The following is a 19254-nucleotide window of genomic DNA, read 5'->3' on the forward strand; positions in this document are numbered from 1 at the left end:
ATATTAACTGATTACATGTCAAAATTATTTTACTGCCTTGTGTTTGATTACAGAGAATTATTACAAAGATGTAATGCACAGAAATAAAATACAAAAAAAAGACCAATTTTCTACTTTTGAATGTTTTGCTTTATTTAATATCTTTAAGTCTTAGAGTGTGTTTTAAGTAAAGCACTTTGTTGAAAGGTGCTATAAAATAAAATTGTACTGTATTTTACCTTGAAAATTAAATCATCCAGTTTATGCAGTTTATCCTCACAACGATGGTCTCAAACTAAAATTCACAGCACAGTGCTGTAGATTGCCATGAGGAAAAACTGTTTACTATGGAGTGAAAGCTGATACCACTGTCCTCTCACTGCAGAACCTGCAGCTTAACATCTTTATGTAATCAGATACACAGAGAATGACCTTTAAATCTAAATTTTTCTATTAAAAAGGGGCAGTTTTAAAGACTTTACATGGTTTCTGTCATAATGACAAAACATGATGTGGGCTTTACGTACATTTGGGATACAAAGCAAGTGCATCCAACACTACTCCCAAAGACCAAAAGAGGAAGCCCGTTGCAGCACTTCAATATCACTGCTGATTTTCACTGTAGAAAAGAGAAGATAATCTCTGTTTTCTCTCTTATTAGCCACACACTCATAGCTTAGTGCCTTTAACAGCGCTGTTGACTAGAGGAAGTGCTGCACTTTCCATAGGATGGCATAAGATGGAAAGACTGATTCAAAATCAGTGCTCAGAAGACTCATGATGACACATAATGAGAGGCTGTGCCTGTCCCAGATGATGTCATGGCAAATAATATTGACACTGACTGTACTGTCTCAATGTCTATGTGAGACTGTGTCTCTGGAAAAATAATTCATAGAATAGAAAGTCAAGGACACAATGTCCAAACACACAGGTGAAGTAATGATTTTACACCCAGTCTAATGGATGTTTTGTCCAAACAACACCATAACAGTTTGTGTTAACACAGCTAAGAACAGAAGGGAACACCCACTTGAACAATGTGAATAACTGTTGAGCAACTTTTGAACAGCCCCACCTACAACAGACACTATTTAGAGTACATAGCATTATGATTAATATTGGTAATTGAAAAACTCCCTGCAGGCAGGAATGTGCAATCACGGACTGAGTGTCTTGTTTGTCATGCCAACACTCAACATACTTTTTCACTTAATATGGCAAGTAAAGACTGTAATGGGAAACACAATGAGAAAAATCACACTGGTTAAGGCTGAATAATTTGACACAGCAAGAGTGTAATCAATTTACCACAAATAATGTTGGAAATATTATGTTTATTTATAAAATAGATTTATTGAGACTTTAGATTGTCACTGTCCAAATAAGCACAGGCACTGTACAGAGCACTTTATAATGTCTGATAGCAAATGTTAATAATAATGTGATTGTATCTCATCTCAGACTACAAAACTTTTTGAAAGCAACACTGTTTAAAAAGGTCACTAAGAAAATAAACTGTATTTGCATCATGCTGACAACATTTACCACAATTAATTTGAATCTTTAAACATAGAAGACAGATGATGAAATATCATGATAGCACATTTATCCACATTACCTGTTAAGTAGCAGAATGAAATGAAAACCTAAAGATAAGAGCCTAACCTTACACATTAGATTATTGATTGATTGACCTACACAGACGTACATCTCTCCCTAATCCCATGCAACTGTCAGAACTGTAAAATGGTTAACAATGATTATTTCTTATCCCTACACTGCAGATCCACAGTTATATACAGTACGCTGTACATTAAAACACCTTTAAACCGGGGCATCGTGTGGCGTAGTGGTCTAAGCAGGCTACTCGCTGCAGTTGGCCCCGGTTCGAGTCCTGCATCGGACGGCCTTTCCTGTCTCTCTCTACCATCCTGTCCAATAAAGGCACAAAAGCCCAAAAAAATATACTTAAAAAAAACACCTTTAAACCTATGCTGACAATATCATGCTTACTCATTTAACATGACGACAACGATCACTTTTGAAAAGCAAATCATGCAGGCAACCCATTGACCCCAGTAAATAACCAAAGCAGGTCACTGTACATGACAGATGACAGTGGATCTCTCTCCTCTTTCTAAATCTTTAAAGTCCAGGATCACAGAGACCCAAGAGAATGAATGATTAAAAACAGCTTTTGTTCTGCTTTCACAATTCTGTCTCCTTCTCTTCACCTTCACCTGTTTCTAAGTAATATTCATCATCTGTTGTTGTGTCTGAGCTGCTGTCGGAAGACTCCTCAAAGGTGCTAAGGCTGGAGATGTAACCTCTAGAGGGCAAATGCCCTCTGGAGGACTGGCTGTCCACTGACTGTGGTACTCCTGGTGAGCTGGGAAATGTAGGGGAGGAAAGGCTGGAGGGTTTAGACATGCGTCTAGAGAGTGGTGATAGGGGAGGTGTTGGAGGTGGTGTTGGGGGACCCTCTGTATCCCATCCAAAGTGACAAGTGTTAGAGCTCCGCAGGTGGACTGGCTTTGAGGCTTTGGTAGTTAAAGTTTGAGAAACTGAGACTCCTGAGCTCCAGTTTGCCAAGCGCCTGGTTAGTGATCGAGGAAGAGATCTTGATCTCATTTTACCAGGGTCACTACTACAGTTATTTGGAGGCTGGCAACCATGTTCCAATGTGGTCCAATCAGCTGTGAAAGACCACTGATCCCAGTCTTTGTCATTGCCTCCACAAGTCAAGGAAGATTCAGAAAGGTCACCCACACTCTTGAATCTGGAACCAGTGGAGATGCGTCCAGGCCCTGAGGGTCGACTGGAAAGTACAGAGCTCACAGAAAATGACCTTCCAGGCTCAATGCCATACTTTAAGTCTGCATATGAGGATGTCAAACGCTCCTTGTCCGGTCCTGGACCTGCACTTGGAGGGCCTGTGGACACCCGGCTTCGTCTTGAACCCCCCAGGCTGATTCCCTCTCCTGGCTCACATGGTGAGAAGGATTCCCTGCGATGCTGCAGCTTTGGGCTGTAGAAGACACTGTCATCTGTTACGTCAGGTGGGGAATATGGGGAGAGTGGGGAAAGAGAGGAGAAGGGGGAGAAGGGGCTCCTGGGACTGGATGCGGATTTCCTGAACTGAGTAGGATAACCACCAGATGGGTCAGGGCTCCTACCAGGACTGGGATCTCTACATGAGGGGAACTGGTTTGTGGGTATATAATCTATCCTGTTGTTGTTGTAAAAGTCAAACTGGTAGGTTGTTGGGCTGTGGGCTGTTAGATGAACTTGTGTTTTACTTTCAGACTTGTGTCCCACACAAGTCTCCCACTCATTTTGTTCAGTTTCTGGAGTTGATTTGTCTGACCAAATGGAGAATTGATCTCCTGCCATTGTGTTACCAACAGCTGAGGGTGGTATAACAGTGTATCTGTTTGTACCCTCCGTTAGCCTTTCATTTTCCTTCAACACCATTTCCCCCTTTTTCTCTCGCTCCTCTAGTGTTTTGCTTCCATCAACATTGATTTCACTGTCACTCACTGAAGGTGTTTGGGAGGACCGTTTCCATTTCCATGGAAATGACAGATCGTCATCAGACCGTCTAGTGCTGAATGTTTGTCTCAGTCTGTTGAGGACCTGGTCCATTTTGTTGTTGGTCTTGTTGGCCCTCTCTGAGTCTGACCTTGGCAAAGTGGAGTTTGGTGTGCTGACACTTCTCTTCAGTGCAAACCGGCTTCTCTTTGGGCTTTGTTCACTGCTGCTCTCCACTGAGAAGAATCTGCCTTTACCCAGTACATTCTCCTTTGTTCTTCTGTTGCAGCCTTCGTCATCCTGGGACTGACTCTCTGTTGAGCTGCCACAACTGGAGCTCTGATCTGACTGACTACATGGTTCACCTGACGCTCCCTTACTCTGCATTGTGTGTGGCTGTTGACTTAACTTGGTCTCCAAAGAAACCACTGTGTTTGCAATATGTTGCAAAGGTTTAGATATGGTGTTCTTTGGGGAAGCTGTAGCTGTATCTACTTTTGATTTAATGCTGTAAACCAGTGTCTCAGTTACACATGTTGAAGAGGAGCTGTGTGGCTTATCACTTTGCAAACACTGTGAGCTGACATGAAATCTGTTGTTGACAAGTAATATTTGGCCATTCTGGTGATCTTGGCTGATATTCTTGCCGTGATTATTGTTGACTTGATCAGTTTCTGAAACCCCAAACTTTGAACTGTCTTGTGTGGCAGCTTTGTTTTGGAAAGGCAAAGATAAGATCTGGGGTGGGCTCATAGGTGACAGAGGAGGTTTGAAAGTTGGTATGGTCATGGCTGCACCTGGATCAGTATGTAAGGAAAGAAGTGGACTATAAATTGATTGAGAGGCTTGTTGGAAGAGGGGTGATCTGGGTGTTAAAGTCTTAGATTCTCCCTGTGTTGACCTGCTAGACATAAGAGTGGAGTAGGGTGTGGAGCTATAACGAAGTTTATAAGCACTTGAAAAGTCAGGAGGGAAGGAGAGAAGAGCAGAGGAACTGCATTGGACTGTGCCAGACTCCACTGATAATGTCCTCTCCTGCCTGGGTGTGGTTAGCTCATGTTTTCCCTGGTCAGAGATTGTAGTGTCACACAGTCTTTGATTGGACCTCTCTTGCTCTCTGGATGTTAAATCAGCAGAGTCAGATGACAGGGAACGATATTTCCCTCCTTTCCCTATCTCTATCCTGGAGGTTTTGGGGTTAGGGGAGCACAGAGATGTATTTGTGGTTGGACTGTTTGATCTTAGAAAGGAGAAAATGAAGGGAGCTCTAACACATCTGGGAGACCTGGAAGGAGATAGAGGAGTAGTTGGGGCTCCAGATAGATGTGGGTTCTCCACTGTGACAGGCTCTGAATGCTGCAGGTCCACCGAGTCCTCCCACGTTACTCGTCTCACTCTCTTTCCCTCTACCCAGGGGCGCGGTGTCTTTGGGTCTCTTTCTGGGCTGCCTGAGAATGTCCTCCCTTCCTTAGGGATGGGAGTTTTTGAGTAGATGGGGCTAGTAATGATTGGGGTTGGAGGGGGGGTTAGCAGCGATGGGAGAGTGGTAGTGGTGGGAGAAGATGCAATGGCAGAAGTAGTAGGAGGAGTAAGAAGTGATGGGCTGGGGTCAGATGTGGTTGAAGAGGTAATGGATGCAGTGGATAAATGGCTATACTTTGTTTTAGACAAAGCACTGACTGTGGGGATCAGGGTGGACACTGTTTTAGGCTGGAAAGGTTTGGGAATGGAGCCGTAGCTTCTTTCAAAGCCAAGAGGTGTGGTTGTGCTGGTGAATTTGGGTGTTTGGGGAGAAGAGCCAGTGTGAGCAGAAGTATAAGTACTGGCCTGAGAAGAAACTGGATGAGAATGGAAGGAGAAACTAGTATTGGTGTTTGGGGTTGGGGTTGCGGGGAGACCAGAAGTAGCTTTAGAAGTAATACCTTTACTGTTGTGAGTGATGGTCGTAGCAAGAGAAAGAGAGTGTTTGGCAAACTTTTCCTTGTTATGGGGAGATGCAAGGGTGCTGTTGGTTTTGGATGAGCAGTGATTTTTACTGTATTTTCTGCTGCTCTCAGTGGGTGTATTTGAGCTCTTTGGATTAAGCAAAGTAGGTGGTGATACAGTGACATTGGCTGTAAATGAACTATTACTTACATCACGCTTGCTGAGATCTTTAAGATGACTCAGTGCTGTTTGTGGTGTAGCTCTGGTAATTTTAGACAAAGACAAAACATCAGGCACATGATAAGGCTTTTGTGGTTCTTGGATGTTAAAATTGGAATGATATTGCTGTTTGGAAAGCCTGTCTGATTTGTGGTCAGGTGAATCTTCAGAATTTCTTTCTTTGAGGTTGGGAGTTCCTCTCTGAGTCTTCATAACAATGTTCATGTTACCTTTGCAAACTGACTCTGCTGTGTTATTGTTGTCTCTGTTATTGGGGATTTGACTACTGAATCTTTTGTTGTCAGTTGGATCTGGCGAAACCAAGCCACTATTATCACTGCAAGGTTTGTCCAAGGTTTGGTATTTGATGTTGGTTGGATCATTGGCGGTTAGAGGGGAACTGTCTTCTGGGGGAACTTGTTTCCACCAGGAAGTAGATGTCAGGGTGGTCCCTCTAGGAAGGGAGCGGGTTTTTAGGAGGGCAGAAGGATCATATGGGAAATGTCTCGGTGAGGAGACTAAGCTCTTTGGGGATAGGTTTGTATTTTTATCTGAACCCCTGCAGTTCTGTTGCCTCTCTGTTGTTCCTCTACTCAGAAATGCCAGTTTGGAACCTGTTTGGGGTTGTTGGGTAAAGGATGTCTCTTCTGTGTCCCTTTTTATAGGTGTAGTTGAAAAGATGTGTGATTCAGATATGTTCCCATCTCTGTGGTTGGAGGATGACTGAGAAAGGACAGACCCGGTTTGAGTTGTCCTATAAGAAATGGACGATGGAGGGAGACAGGACTTTGGCCTCTCTTGCTCATTATTGTTGAGAAAGGTCTGACAGAGGTTTGTCGCTATCAGGTTTCCTTCAAGATCACTTGTCAAAGGGTTTTCCTCAGAGAAGGTGGAGGCTGCATTAGAGCTCCGGCCACTGGAGTTGATTCTTCTTAAAGACAGAAGCAGACTGCTAGTTGGTGGTTTGGAGCTTAAAGCTGAGACTGCTCCTTGATGGCCAGTTTGTGGATGTCTCCTTTGTTCATTTGGGCTACAGCACAGGGGAGATAGTGGAGATGCAGTTGTGACTAGAGGGCTTATAGCACCTGCATCTAGTTTCTTGTTGTCCATTCGCCCAGAGTTTACATCCAGAGGGACAGTCTGAATAATTTTCCTCTTAGAGTCATACTCCAGTCTTGCAGGACCACTCTCAGTTGACCGGTCCACTGTATTCCTCCTGGTACCCAGAAATGGGACTCTCAGTTGGGCCTGCAATTCATCTGTCAACACACTCTCCACACCATGTTGGTATTGAGTCTCCTGAAAGCATCCATGTGCATGGTTTGCCACAGTGTTTGTCACATCTTGTAAACTGCCTTGGACTTCTGAATTTCCAGTTCCCTCAAATCTTTTGGTCCGTCGTAGTCGGCCACTCCAGTGTGGAGCAAGAACTGTGACTACTGTGGAAGACAGCATGGTTACAGCAGGGTTGGATAATTCCTCACAATTCTTTTGGTACCCAAGCTTTGTATGGTCCTTTATATCTTCCTCTAGCTCTTCTGATTCAGAGCTAGTCCTTTTTGGTTGTGCCTCACATAGAAATATGTGCAAGCCATTATGCTCATGTGGTCCAAAGTCACCATGTGACAAATGATGATTTACACTCAAGTTCCTGTTAGTCTCCAGTTCATTGCAAACAACTATGATAACTTCTTCCCTCGAGGCTGGAAATGGTACTGTCTCTGGTAACAGGCAGTCACTGTCCGTCTCTGTGGGGGTTTCTGATGGTGATGTTCGTCTGTTAAACTGTTGAAAGGAAAAGAATTACTGCAGAAAAAATATGTTGTGTACTAAAAAGCAATTTGCCAAACAACTGCAACATGAATTTTAAAATGAATTAACCATATTACATTCATTATATAACTAAGAAATAATGTTAAAATTAAGGTTTTAAATTTCATTTATGCGCTTTCTAAATAAAGTTACCCAGATAATGATTCATATGGCCACATAACCTCCCAGAGAAGATTTGTGTTTATAACCACAGACCAGGTATGTACAGCTCTGTCCATATCATTGTAGCTTAACTCTTTTCATACGTCAACTTCGGTCATATCATACCAACGCAAATTCTGTGCACAGCAAAGTAAAATGCAGTTACAGTGAGCATGCTATCAGAATTGTAAATTGTGTGCTGGCAGAAGCCACAGCTTCTCTAAAGCTCCTGTTCCCATGGTGCAACTATTTAAGAGATTCAGCCCTTGACAAACAGGTTATTTTGAAAGACGAGAGATTTCCAAGGACAGACACAAAGCACACACACCCTGCCCCTTCTAATACTTAAAATAATAACCAATCTCAGGTGTTGTATGCACTGTCACCTATTATGATTTCAGAGAATTTCAATGGCTTTGAAATTGTTGCTTTAAATTATGTACCTGAAGCACTGATACACTGAAGCACGGGAATATTTTGGATTAACATTTGTTCTGTGTCAGATTATAAACCAGTGTTCCATTTAGATTATGATATATTATGATAAAGACTGTGGATGATCTTTACCTGACAGTAGCTGTCCCCAGTCTCAGCTCTCCATGGTTCAGTCGAACTGGCAAAACAGGAGAGAGCAGACACATAAAAACCATTAGACACACTAGTCAGGATTACACCGCTTACCACTTACCTGTAGACTGAACATTATGGACAGTATGCACAACTTGTTGCAGTTACCCAACATAGTGAGTTTGAACTATGGCTACTGAGCTTTGATTATATATTTGTTGACTGTCTAATTATTATTGGGTGAGTTATTCACACCAAAATTGAAGGCGAAGAGGAATAAATTTGACAAGGCAGTTAAATCACGTAGACGATACAGAAGTTTTGTTTTTGTCATCATTTATGTTGAATTATAGTATGTATTTACAATAAATATACTTGATTGATGGGCACTTTACCTGTTTGACAGCCTGAGGAAAGATTATTTTTATTTTTGATACTGAGATGGGGAAACAGGCAAGTGATCTGGGCTTATTGTTTTCACAGAGACTTTATGAACATGATAGTTAAGATGTGAAAATAAAGTGTTTCACGATTTTATGACTGATAACAAACTGTGAAAATTAATAAGGTATCTCAGCAGCAATAAGTGTAATATCTGCTCTCAGAAAACACACTCTCATATATCATTCAGACATACCCTGGCTTCCTGAGCTCTGCTGTAATGTTTTTGTGTGAAACATCTGAGAGATTAAATGTCTCACATTTGCCACAGCAATGTGGATCAACAGGATGCCCAGCATTCTTCTGTTCTGTCCCCCTTTACTAAATTGTTCTCACTGTCACTTGTGCACACCTCACAACCATTTATGAAAGCGCTTGCAGGGCATCTTTATGTTGGACATGGCAGCACATGGATCACATGTGTCTACTGCCAGACACGCACGCACGGACGCACGCAAGCACACTTTTATGTCTTTATAAGGTCATGTTGGTGTGACTGCAGGCGGCTCAGAGAGTTGATGAGGTGTGTCTCTTGAACCAATAAAGCCTCTTTAATCAATGATCTTTATTGACGAGTCTAATAAAACCTCTGGCACAGTGTGCACAACTCCCTGTTATGCAAATAAGTACAAGTGAAACTTTGCAGTACACACTCAACCAGTTTTTATGCAGTTAAGCAGTTATTATGTCATATCAGATCTGATCTAAATAGATCAGGTTTAACCTAAAGTAATCTCAAACACTGCGGTGCTGCTGATCTGTAGATGATATATGACAATTTATGACACTGTAAACTGTGAGAATGTATGGTCAGGGTTCCTTAAAGGGTGGTAATAGCTTTATATCTCTATATACTGGATTCACTAGAACATATTAGCCTTGGAGGGGGGATCACTGTTAGGTGCACTTCCTTGTTTATCCAAGGAGCTGACTCTTCCTGATAGGGTGTCACAGGCTAAAGTACGCAGACAGGGTTGAGTGGTTCAGTTACCGTTTGATTTAATGATGGAAAACCTGATTGAAATGACCTTAAATAGGACTGAGAACAACAGAAGCATCTTCCAATTCTGTTCAAAGTGGATACTGTGCACAACACTGCTGGCATGATAAAACCTGCTTTCTGTTGCACTGTAATGAAAAGCTCTGAATCTCATTAATATGTGTCTTACCCTGGCTTACCTGTGAGGACAGGAGCCAGACTTCAGTTTGAGTTTTAGTTCTTGTTTGTCAAGGCTTAGACTCTTGGAAAGTGTTAAAAAGAGAGAGGTGGCGAATCTGGGTCCAGAAGGCTTCTGGATCTGGATCTCTGAACCAGCACAGTAGGAAGATTCCTTCTGTTTTATTCTGTTTGCTCCAGATATCAGTGCTGCAACAGATTCAGAGCAGCTCATTAAGTGCTGGACATTGACATTATCAAGGTTTAATATATTCTTCATGTTTTTGTATCAGAAATGTTATTTGTGTCTATGTTCGTGTGTGTGGTGTGCACGTGTTCAACCTCTGTGTGGTCCCTCCTGGCTGATGGCTGATAGGTGATGGTCTTGATCTGTTGTGGTTTCATCACCAGAGTGATCTTCTTGCTGGAACCTCTCAGCAAATGTTTTGTTCTGCTGTGCTCTAAAAAAAAAAAAAAAAAAAAAAAAAAAAAAAAAAAAAAAAAAAAAAAACACAAAAAAAGTGAAGGAATTCATCTTCATTCATTTCTAATGATGGATTCATCATTTCAATCTTTTACTCATGTAAAAATGCTAAAGATTGCTTGTTCTAGCCCTTACACCACCGGTCCTTGTGCAGCCCTACTGAGGCAGCTGGTAGTGCCTTGATGAAGGAGGTACGATCAAGCATAGATACAACCTACAGCATTTGTCATCTGGGCTTATCATGGACAGTATCACGTGTAACTGGGCCTTAATTACATCCCCCACAGTGTCAATATCATTAGAAAACTGAGGGTAAAAACACGAGCACCCACAGTTCTTGTGGTCCCCACATGGTGTCCCTGTAGATGCCGTAGCGCTGACATGTGTTTACATTTCTGAAGAGGAGTATATCAGCTTTGATGCAAGCTCTGGTGCATCTTCTGTGTCTACCTGCAGAGGCTCCATAGTTACACCATAACCCTTGCATACACAAACATAAGTTAAATGTTAAGCAGCATTCTCTACCCAGCATCAAATTGGGGTGTTGCAAAAATGTATATTATCCATTACTGCTTCTGGTTATTGTCATGTATGACTAAGAGAGTCCTCACATTTGAGCAGCTGGAACCAGCACATTTGGTATTTTTGCTTGAAAAATGACTAAAACGATAAATAGTTTATCAAAATAGTTGCAGACTGTTGTGAAAAAAAAAAGAAAAAATAAGACCAATCTGATAAAACTAGAATGGATTGATGTTTTTAACCTTAATGTTTTTAAAGAGGTATGTAAGTCTGTGTACCTAATGTATCAAATGTATGGAGGCACAGCTGCAAAGTGTAATTTCTTATTGTAACTGTTTGAGAAAGATGATTGCTCTTGCTGTCTGAAACTATAACAGCCCCACTTGCAAGAGTGATAATAAACTCAGAAAGACACTGTCTTGATTGTGAGCCATTTTTATTACAGAATTCCCACCACACAGACTAATCAATTAATGATTTAATCATTAGTCCCAAGCATCTCTTAACCTTTATGCAATTCACTGGATTACAGAGAGTGGTTGTAATCTGACTGGTACAGTGTAGAAGAAGAAGAGGGCAGAAAACTAAAACAGCCATGCTTCCCTCTTCTTATCACTCTGACTGTGTTGCACAGATAGGATGTGGTTATATAATAATCCAAGTCTGCCCACTCCACACTTTCTCTTACAACCAGAGTAAAGCACTCACACACCCACTCACTCTAACATGCATATGCACATTTACTGCTGCAGCTCAATGCTGAACCCAAACTATGACCAAACCACCAACCACAATGGTGATACACAACAAAGATGAGGTGGAGCTCCAAATATGAATGTATGTGTTACTGCAACCTGTTTGATTAACATAACAAATGGTCTGTCACAGATGTTTCCAGGATCACTCTCTTTTATCTCATCTCAACAGTTGATGTGTGGATGGAAATCACTGATTAGGATCCAAAGGCCTGATAAAACCTGTGGTGCTTCATCACAGAGTGAATCATTTTGATTTTTCTTTTTCAGTAACATGGACCATCACACGGAGCTCTACCTCTCACTTGCCTTCAGGGCTGACTCACTGTCTTCATTAGAGCAAAATTTCTGTGAGACTATTATAAAAGCATGACATGACGGGACATGAGAGAGAAGCAGATAGAAATATGAGCAGGGAGGGAGATCTTCCTGTTCTTAAGCAGCTACCTCAGTGCCAAGACCAACACACCTTTCATGTGGATGGAACTGAGTGCTTTTAATCCTGCCTATGCTGGAGGCAACACAAGAAATCTTATGACATCACAGCCATATTAGTGGTTAGTGTAAACCTGTAAGTGACCATGTTTATTTAACCAGTAAGTGATAGGCCTGTGATGGTGGAGCATCAGGACCTGCTGTTAACATCATGTGCTACACCTCTTTCTCCATGATCACATGTTCACCTCATGTTCACCTGAGCTCAAAGGTACAGTGCATCTGCAATCTGTCATCAGTGTCTCACAGCTGAAATGATTATTTGATTCTGTTTACTAACACAGCTGGTTGGATCATTTTCTCCTTAGATAGATTGGACTGTAACTGCTCAACAGTAGGTCTGCAAATAAGGGTTACATTCATTGTTGCTGAATCTGTGGATTCATTTTACAATTAATCTTTAGTCTATAAGAAAAATCACAAGCCTGTGAAAACATTCTGTCACTGTTTCCCAAAGATTCTATCAACAATGATACAAAAAAAGTATATCCTTGTTTGGCATTTTTTCTTTGAGAGAGTGACTTAAATGATGGATTATGAAAACTTGTTTTTTCCCCTTTGATTGACTAATAAATGACTGGATAAACCGTTTCAGCCAGAACAGCAGAGAAACTGCTTCAGTGAAACCACACATCTGTGGTGGATCTGTGGCTGCAGATGTTAATCCATACAAAACACATTTACCCTGGAATTCTCAGTGTTTAGGCTTAGTCTTCTTTTTCTTTTCTTTTTTTTTACTCAAGTTTGCATTTGTACTTCCACCACCGTAACATCCAGTGTCTGTAGCTGGATGTTACAGCCCTTTATCCATCACTTTCAGCTAAAGCTGAAATTAAATTAATGTCTAACAATTTTGATAAATGATTGATTGCTTTAAGTAACTTCTGAAGCATAAATGCCAAGATTTCACTGGCCTCTTCCAGCCTCTAAATCAAGGATACTGCAGGTGTTGCAGCTGGAAGATTACTGATTTAATAACAATTGATATACAAAAGACCAGTATAACATTTTTTGGTAATTCTCTTTGTGTGCTGATTTTCCAGTGAATATAGTTTTACATATTTTAGGGCAGCATCTATGATCTACTCTCATAATTGATTCATCCTTGGATTTTTTTCTACATCAATTAATGGTTTGGTCTATAATGCCAGAAAATAGTGAATCACATCACCATCACAATTTCTCAGTGCCAACATTTCTTTATTTTATTTTAAACTTATAATGGCTAACAAGTAAAGATAGAGATCGATATTCACTTGTCATCAGAGAGGATGATGGAAACCAGAAAATATCCAAGGCTGAGAAGCTGTAAGCATTGAATTCTTGGCAGCTCCACTTTAAAAATGATTGTACATTTAATCAATAACCAAAATGATTGCAAATTAATATTATGTTGATTGATTACTTGATTAATTGGCAGTTCTTTCAACTTCAAATATTATCAATAAAATCTTGTCTACTTTTTAAAAATTAGCTGAACTACTTCACGATCTTTGCCTTTTCTGTAGAAACCTCTACAAGTACGAATTCATCTCTCAGCATGCAATGTATCGGTTAATTTACTGTTCAAGTAAAAATATCAAATATTCTCCAGTTCATTTCTATTTTATATTAAATTGAATGTCAGTCAGTGAAAACAGGAATCAGATTTGTGTAATTTTTCACTATTTTCTGACATTTTACATTTAATAAATAATCTGAAACATTCAATTAGAGATGAACAAATAATCGAGATAATTGTAGTTTGTAGTAGTACTTAGGAGGTATTCTTTTTCAAATAAAAAAGTAAGAGTTCATTTAAATTATACTATGGACTGTTATTGCAAAAGTTCCCATTTTGAGAGTTAAATCCATAAAAAGGTCAGACTTTAGTGATCTCTGACCTGTTGATAAAACCTTAACACACTGCAGCCTGCAGTCAGGGCTGCAGCCATGTGACACATACGCTGTTTGTGAACTGTATCTCTGTTTGTTTTAATGCTTTGTGAGCTAATGACTGACTGTTATCTGCGAGAGACTCTCAGCTGCAGTGTGTGCTGTGAGTCTCATGCCTGGCTGTGGGCGTGTGCTTGGATCTGCCAGCTAACACTTACATAACCACAAGGATCCAGCCTGCACTAAAGTGTGGGTGTGTGCTCAGTACTGACAAACCCATGTAATGTTCCAATTACTGCAAACGATCTACACCCTAAACGTCTTTTCCAGCTTCATCCAGAGACAACTTAATGACTTTGCAGTGACTTCATGAGTTGTAAGAACAGATGAGGAGGACAGAATGAGACTTGTTCTGTTTGCTGCCACACCTTCAGCAGAGCTGTTTATCTTTCTATACATGGGTATGTGGGGGGGTTATTAAATGGGTATACAGGGGGGTGGGGCGTAGAGGGTAAGCTGTGGACATGCACAGTCAGCTGCACTGTGTATCCACAGTAGTAACAGGTCTGGAGTGGCCTGAATGTGGGCCTGCACAGCCACTGAAGCTGAACTGGACACAATCTTAACTGAACCAGATGACGCTAGTTTAGAGTAGCTTGTGTTAGTGTTACACTGCTAGTGAAGTGTATGACAAACTCATCCACACACACCAGCACAGGCTCAGGTATATTGACTATAACTTACATACGTCACGTTTTATGAGCGAGAGAAAGAGCATGTCACACAAAACCTTTTTTTTTTTTGGAAATAGCAATTTTACGCAAACCAAGAGCAGAAACACGCTTTTAAAATTAATGTTGGGAGACAAGTAACCATAATTTTGACACTGAATATATCTAAAATACTCTATTAAACACATTTAAGTAAAATTCTGGCTTTTATCATAAGTTATTTCCGGCCGCCTGTGCGGTCAAATAAGGTCTGAGCAGTATGATGCTGCTTAACCAAGAGTAAGATATGAAATGATTGGAATATTTTAATGCCGAATTTACTAATAATGAAGCCATGCATCGTTACAGGTATTCGTTTAGCTGTGAGACATGTATGTGATTTCAGACAAGCACTGCAGCGTTGAATATACAGATATTCAAAAGGAGTTCGGCTTTGGTTTATCTCCGTTCACCAGAACGTCTCGCAACGCGGCAAAAAGAGTCTCCAGCGAGGAAACGGAGACACAGAAAGTGCGCGACAACGTTTAACAGGTCGATGAAAACCATAACATACAGTACAGTTACAAAGTGGTTGATAAAATTACCTTTAAAGACAGTGTATTTACCTTGCAGCAGCGGTCCGTGCAGTTCGTGATGTCCTGCTCTGAAACCTCGCTCTCTCTCCTACAACTCTGGGCTCCAACTCTCCTGCGTCACTTGTTGACATGCTATTTGAACCGGTTCAGTCAGCCCTCGCTGCTCAGGCTCACAGGACAAAGCATCTTAAAAATGTGGCGTGGAACCCACAGAAACCGAACTGAGGACGATCCAAGTGCACGTCCATGTCAGTGTCAAGGTGGAGGTTAAAGTTCAACACATCAGACTGTCAGACAGGTGAGACCATGCAATCACTACCGGTTCCTGCGTCAGCCACATTTCCTTGTGCAGCTGCTTGATGCTCAGTGCTGCTCTGTTATGGCATTTTTTATTTTTATTTATCACATTCTTAAAGATAAAGTGCTACTGCTAAATCTTGTGATCAGCACATGAAGATACATGAAGAAAGTTTCTGCAAAACCTTAAATAGCCTACAAACTTTTTTTTTTTATCAATCACAAGATGCACGTGTTAATTCAAATGACAATTGCATTACATTACAATTCCCCATCCCTATCAGTAGCACATACATCTGATGGTCTTTATCCTGCATTTAAAGACAATGTGGGAACATGTCACTGAGATCACCTTTTGTCCCCATTCTGATGTTTAATGTGAACATTAGCTGAAGCTGACCTGTACCTGCAAGAATTTATACACTGTACTGCTGCCATATTATTGGCTGACTCAATAACTGCATGAACAAGCAGGTGAACAGGTGTTCATAATAGAGTGTGTTAACTAGTATAACTGTGTCTGTGTCTACCATAATTTAAACCGTAATGTCTTACTGGAATTTGTAGTTTCTGTCACCAATGTACACACTGATAAAACAAGACATCGTAAACTGTGATCATTTTGGTTAAGTGACTTCAACTTTAACCATTTTCAGTGCTGAATCCAGACGTATGCAGACTGATCCAAGTGCAGCTTTAAAGAAAACCACAAGAGGTCATTGTTGTTTCATAGAAAAAATATGTACTAGCTAGTCTACTAGCGGTTCCTCAATAAGACTGTCAGAGAAAGAAAGAAAGACAGAAACAAAGAGAGAAAGAAAGAAAGACAGAAACAAAGAAATAAAGAAAAAGAGTAGCCAAAACATTTCAGTATTTTTTATTTGCGCTGTTGCTGGATGCTTATTCTGTCTTCTCCATCAGTTTCCTGTGTCACATTTAAATGTCCGCAAAGCATGCTGGGAACTACCGAGGTTTAGTCTTCGCAGTTATTCAGTAAAGATAATCCATTATCAGTGCTTTGGGGGAACCCCTCCTCCCTCCTCCCCCGCAGAGGATGCGGGACAGTCTGACTGGTCCTGAGCTCTTGACTCCTCTCGGCTCAGAAGCGGTTGCGATCATCCTGAGAATCTCACCGGAATCTCGCTCTGGGATCAGGTTTCTTCTGTTTTTCTGGCTTTACCCCTCCGCTCCAAGTCTGGATTTGTGACATCATGACGGAATATTGAGGATAGTTTTAATTATGGTTCGCTTTAAATGTCCATGTTTACGGAGCTGCAGCTGAGGTTTCATTTGATGTCGGACTGGATTATTTCAGCGTGATGGATACACATGAGAGCGCAGTGCTCAAACTTTTTGTTGTTGGGATTTTGGGTGAGTAAGATTATTTTATGTGATTTTTTCTCTCTATTGTGTTATAGTCGTTTTTTCTTTTATAACAGAAATCTGTTCGCTTTATGCCAAGCAGTCACATCATCACTAAGTGCCTCTTGAAACTGGAGCAGTTCTAGCAGTTGTGGCCACTTTTCCATTATAGTCAGACATCTTTCACTAAACAATTTCATGCTGTTCTACAAATGCTCCACTGTATTACTGCACATTTACAGACTGCATGCCATGAATGCAGTCAGCTGTACAATGTGCACTGACTTCAGGTTGCTAAATGCACATAGTAAGGATGGCTATCAAATACTAGGATCATCCATCAAATCTCACAACACATACAGTGAACAGGAATATGCTGTACCATGGCATCATGCCCCAATGGACAGATCTGACCTATATCGGGGCCAATGGGAGTGGATCTGGCTCATTAGCTGGTGGTTCACGGATGAAATCATGTATGAAATTATGTTTCATGTGGTGTGAAGCTGTGACCAATGAAGCGCGTTGTTGAAACACACACACTAGTTTAACTTCAAGGGTTAGAAGCTTGTGTTGATGCTCTGTAGTAATGTGATGCTGGGCACTGACTGAGATGACTCAAAGCCTTAATCTTTTATTTTTTTATTTCAATCATTTATTTCACGTCATCACCAGCAGAATCAGAATCAGCAGAGCAGAGGCAGAGATGGTCTGTAGCACAGGGACTCTCTCCAGGATGTGTTTAATAAGGCTGAGGGATCTCAGACAGCAGTTGTTGAGCTGATATGTGGTCTTGGTGTCATCTTGCTTCTCCCATGTGGACTCTGAACCAGGTGACTGAGGATTTCAGTTTTCAGAAAGAACCATAGAGCCTCTGGAGGGGTAAACCTAAAGGTGGAAAAACACACTTTAAGAAGTCCTTTTACCATTTCAAAGAGTTTAGCGTATTGTAGACAGGAGGATGTGGCCTATATCTGGCCAAGACCTTCGGCCTGGACTCCCCTGAATCTCTGCCAAGTAACAGCTGTGGCCCTGTCTGGCCAAGCAGAACACTCACTGACAAGGTCCCTTTCTGAATTAAAACACATTCTATGTTCACTCTCTGTGAATGCAGATTATAGTGTCATGAAAAACAGGAGAAGTAAAACAATTTATGTGTGATCAAACTGAGTCTAATTTATGTTTGGAGCGAGAGTTCACTTTGATAACTCTTTTGTAGACCAAAAAAGAGTTTCCCCATCTAGATCCCCACTAAGAAGAAGTAAGGTGGAGGCCAGATGCAGGAGTTCAAAGGAAAGCAGAACTTAACACAATGATTTGTTACTTTCAGTCTTAGCAGGATAGTTGGTGTATATCTTCATCTGCAGCGCAGAGAAAGAGCCATTCCCTCTGACTGCGAAGCAGCTGGTTACCCGTATAAACATCGCTTGACCATTTCACAGCAAGGGAAAATGCCTCGGGGGTCCTGAAATTTTTTTTAACTTCTTTAAGTAAAATGCTATTCTTAGACCTGTGGTGAGATTTCAGTTTGTTTGGCTTTTCTCAGTGCATGTGGCTGATGTCCATATGATGGGGGTGGATGTGGCTTTATGTTTTATCACCTACAGTTATTTCAGAGTGATGAGAAAGGGCTGCTTTTGGGTTTGCACAGATCCTGGTTGTGTCACACTGCAGTTTAGATCACTAACACCATGTGATCAATAAGTTTACATGTGTATTGTCATATTTCGGTTTGTTCATCTACAATATGTCTTATTGTCAATAAATCCAATAAAATACCAGACCCAACATTTAATTTATCATCATGGTTCATTGCCATGGACATGTACTTTGTAATTCATTTAGGCTCAACCCCACACACACCACCCTGCTGCAGGAAATATTCATTACTGCATCAAATCCACCACTGGATATAGTCCCTCACAAATGGATCATTTACTTTGAGTTAGAAACTGAAGCATTCCTTTGTGGGTTGAGAAAGTTCTCCTGCTTCTTAAGCTAAACTCGAACAGCACTCAGACCTCAAACCTCTGATAATGACAAACAATCTGTCTGTCAGACCCAGATCTGGTTTTAATGGGTTCTTCTCGGGCCCATGCCCCAGATCATTGTCTTAATCTTCACTAAATTGTACAAACAAACAAACAAGAGACGGTTTAATAAATTATCTGACTTTGTTTTGTAACACAAAGCCAGATGTGTGATCAAAGGTCAGATAGCTTCCGTTAGACTCATTAGGTATATGTTTAGTCAGGATGAAGAAAAGCTGCCTGATCGTCACTACACATACGAACAAATAAAGAAACAGTAAAATATCATATGTGAGTCAGTCCAGACTGCAGGTGGTATCTGTGGCCTGTAT

General features: G+C 41.0%; 2 protein-coding genes across 4 annotated transcripts in view; one reads left to right on the forward strand and one right to left on the reverse strand.

Annotated features, from left to right (window-relative positions):
- Nucleotides 1–1296: 1296 nt before the first annotated feature.
- On the reverse strand, nt 1297–15403 carry LOC111648210 (uncharacterized). 2 transcript variants are annotated; one of them, XM_023398030.2, is made up of 5 exons: nt 15264–15403; nt 10139–10257; nt 9820–10006; nt 8200–8245; nt 1297–7443 (listed from the first exon to the last, which is right to left on the reverse strand). In XM_023398030.2, the coding sequence occupies exons 1-5, from the start codon at nt 15362–15364 to the stop codon at nt 2191–2193; spliced, it is 5706 nt and encodes a 1901-aa protein (XP_023253798.1). In that variant the 5' UTR covers nt 15365–15403; the 3' UTR covers nt 1297–2190. The 2 variants fall into 2 exon arrangements, with proteins under 2 accessions (XP_023253798.1, XP_087027867.1); XM_087171741.1 differs by lacking the exons at nt 9820–10006; nt 10139–10257 and having other exon boundaries at nt 15264–15364.
- A 6-nt stretch (nt 15404–15409) lies between these two features.
- The window catches only part of LOC111648223 (receptor activity-modifying protein 3), a 34106-nt gene continuing 30261 nt past the window's right edge, over nt 15410–19254 (forward strand). Inside the window, exon 1 of one of the 2 annotated variants that reach the window (XM_087171742.1) lies at nt 15410–15531. In XM_087171742.1, coding sequence (XP_087027868.1) covers nt 15480–15531 — 52 coding nt within the window. In that variant the 5' untranslated portion in view covers nt 15410–15479. Of the gene's footprint in view, nt 15532–16523; nt 16902–19254 lie in introns of those variants that run through there. The other variant, XM_023398049.2, reaches the window with a different exon arrangement.

Source organism: Seriola lalandi, unplaced genomic scaffold, assembly GCF_002814215.2.
Source record: "Seriola lalandi dorsalis isolate HSWRI2012SDOR001 ecotype SW California unplaced genomic scaffold, Sedor1 jcf7180002054972, whole genome shotgun sequence".
Lineage (NCBI taxonomy): Eukaryota > Metazoa > Chordata > Actinopteri > Carangiformes > Carangidae > Seriola > Seriola lalandi.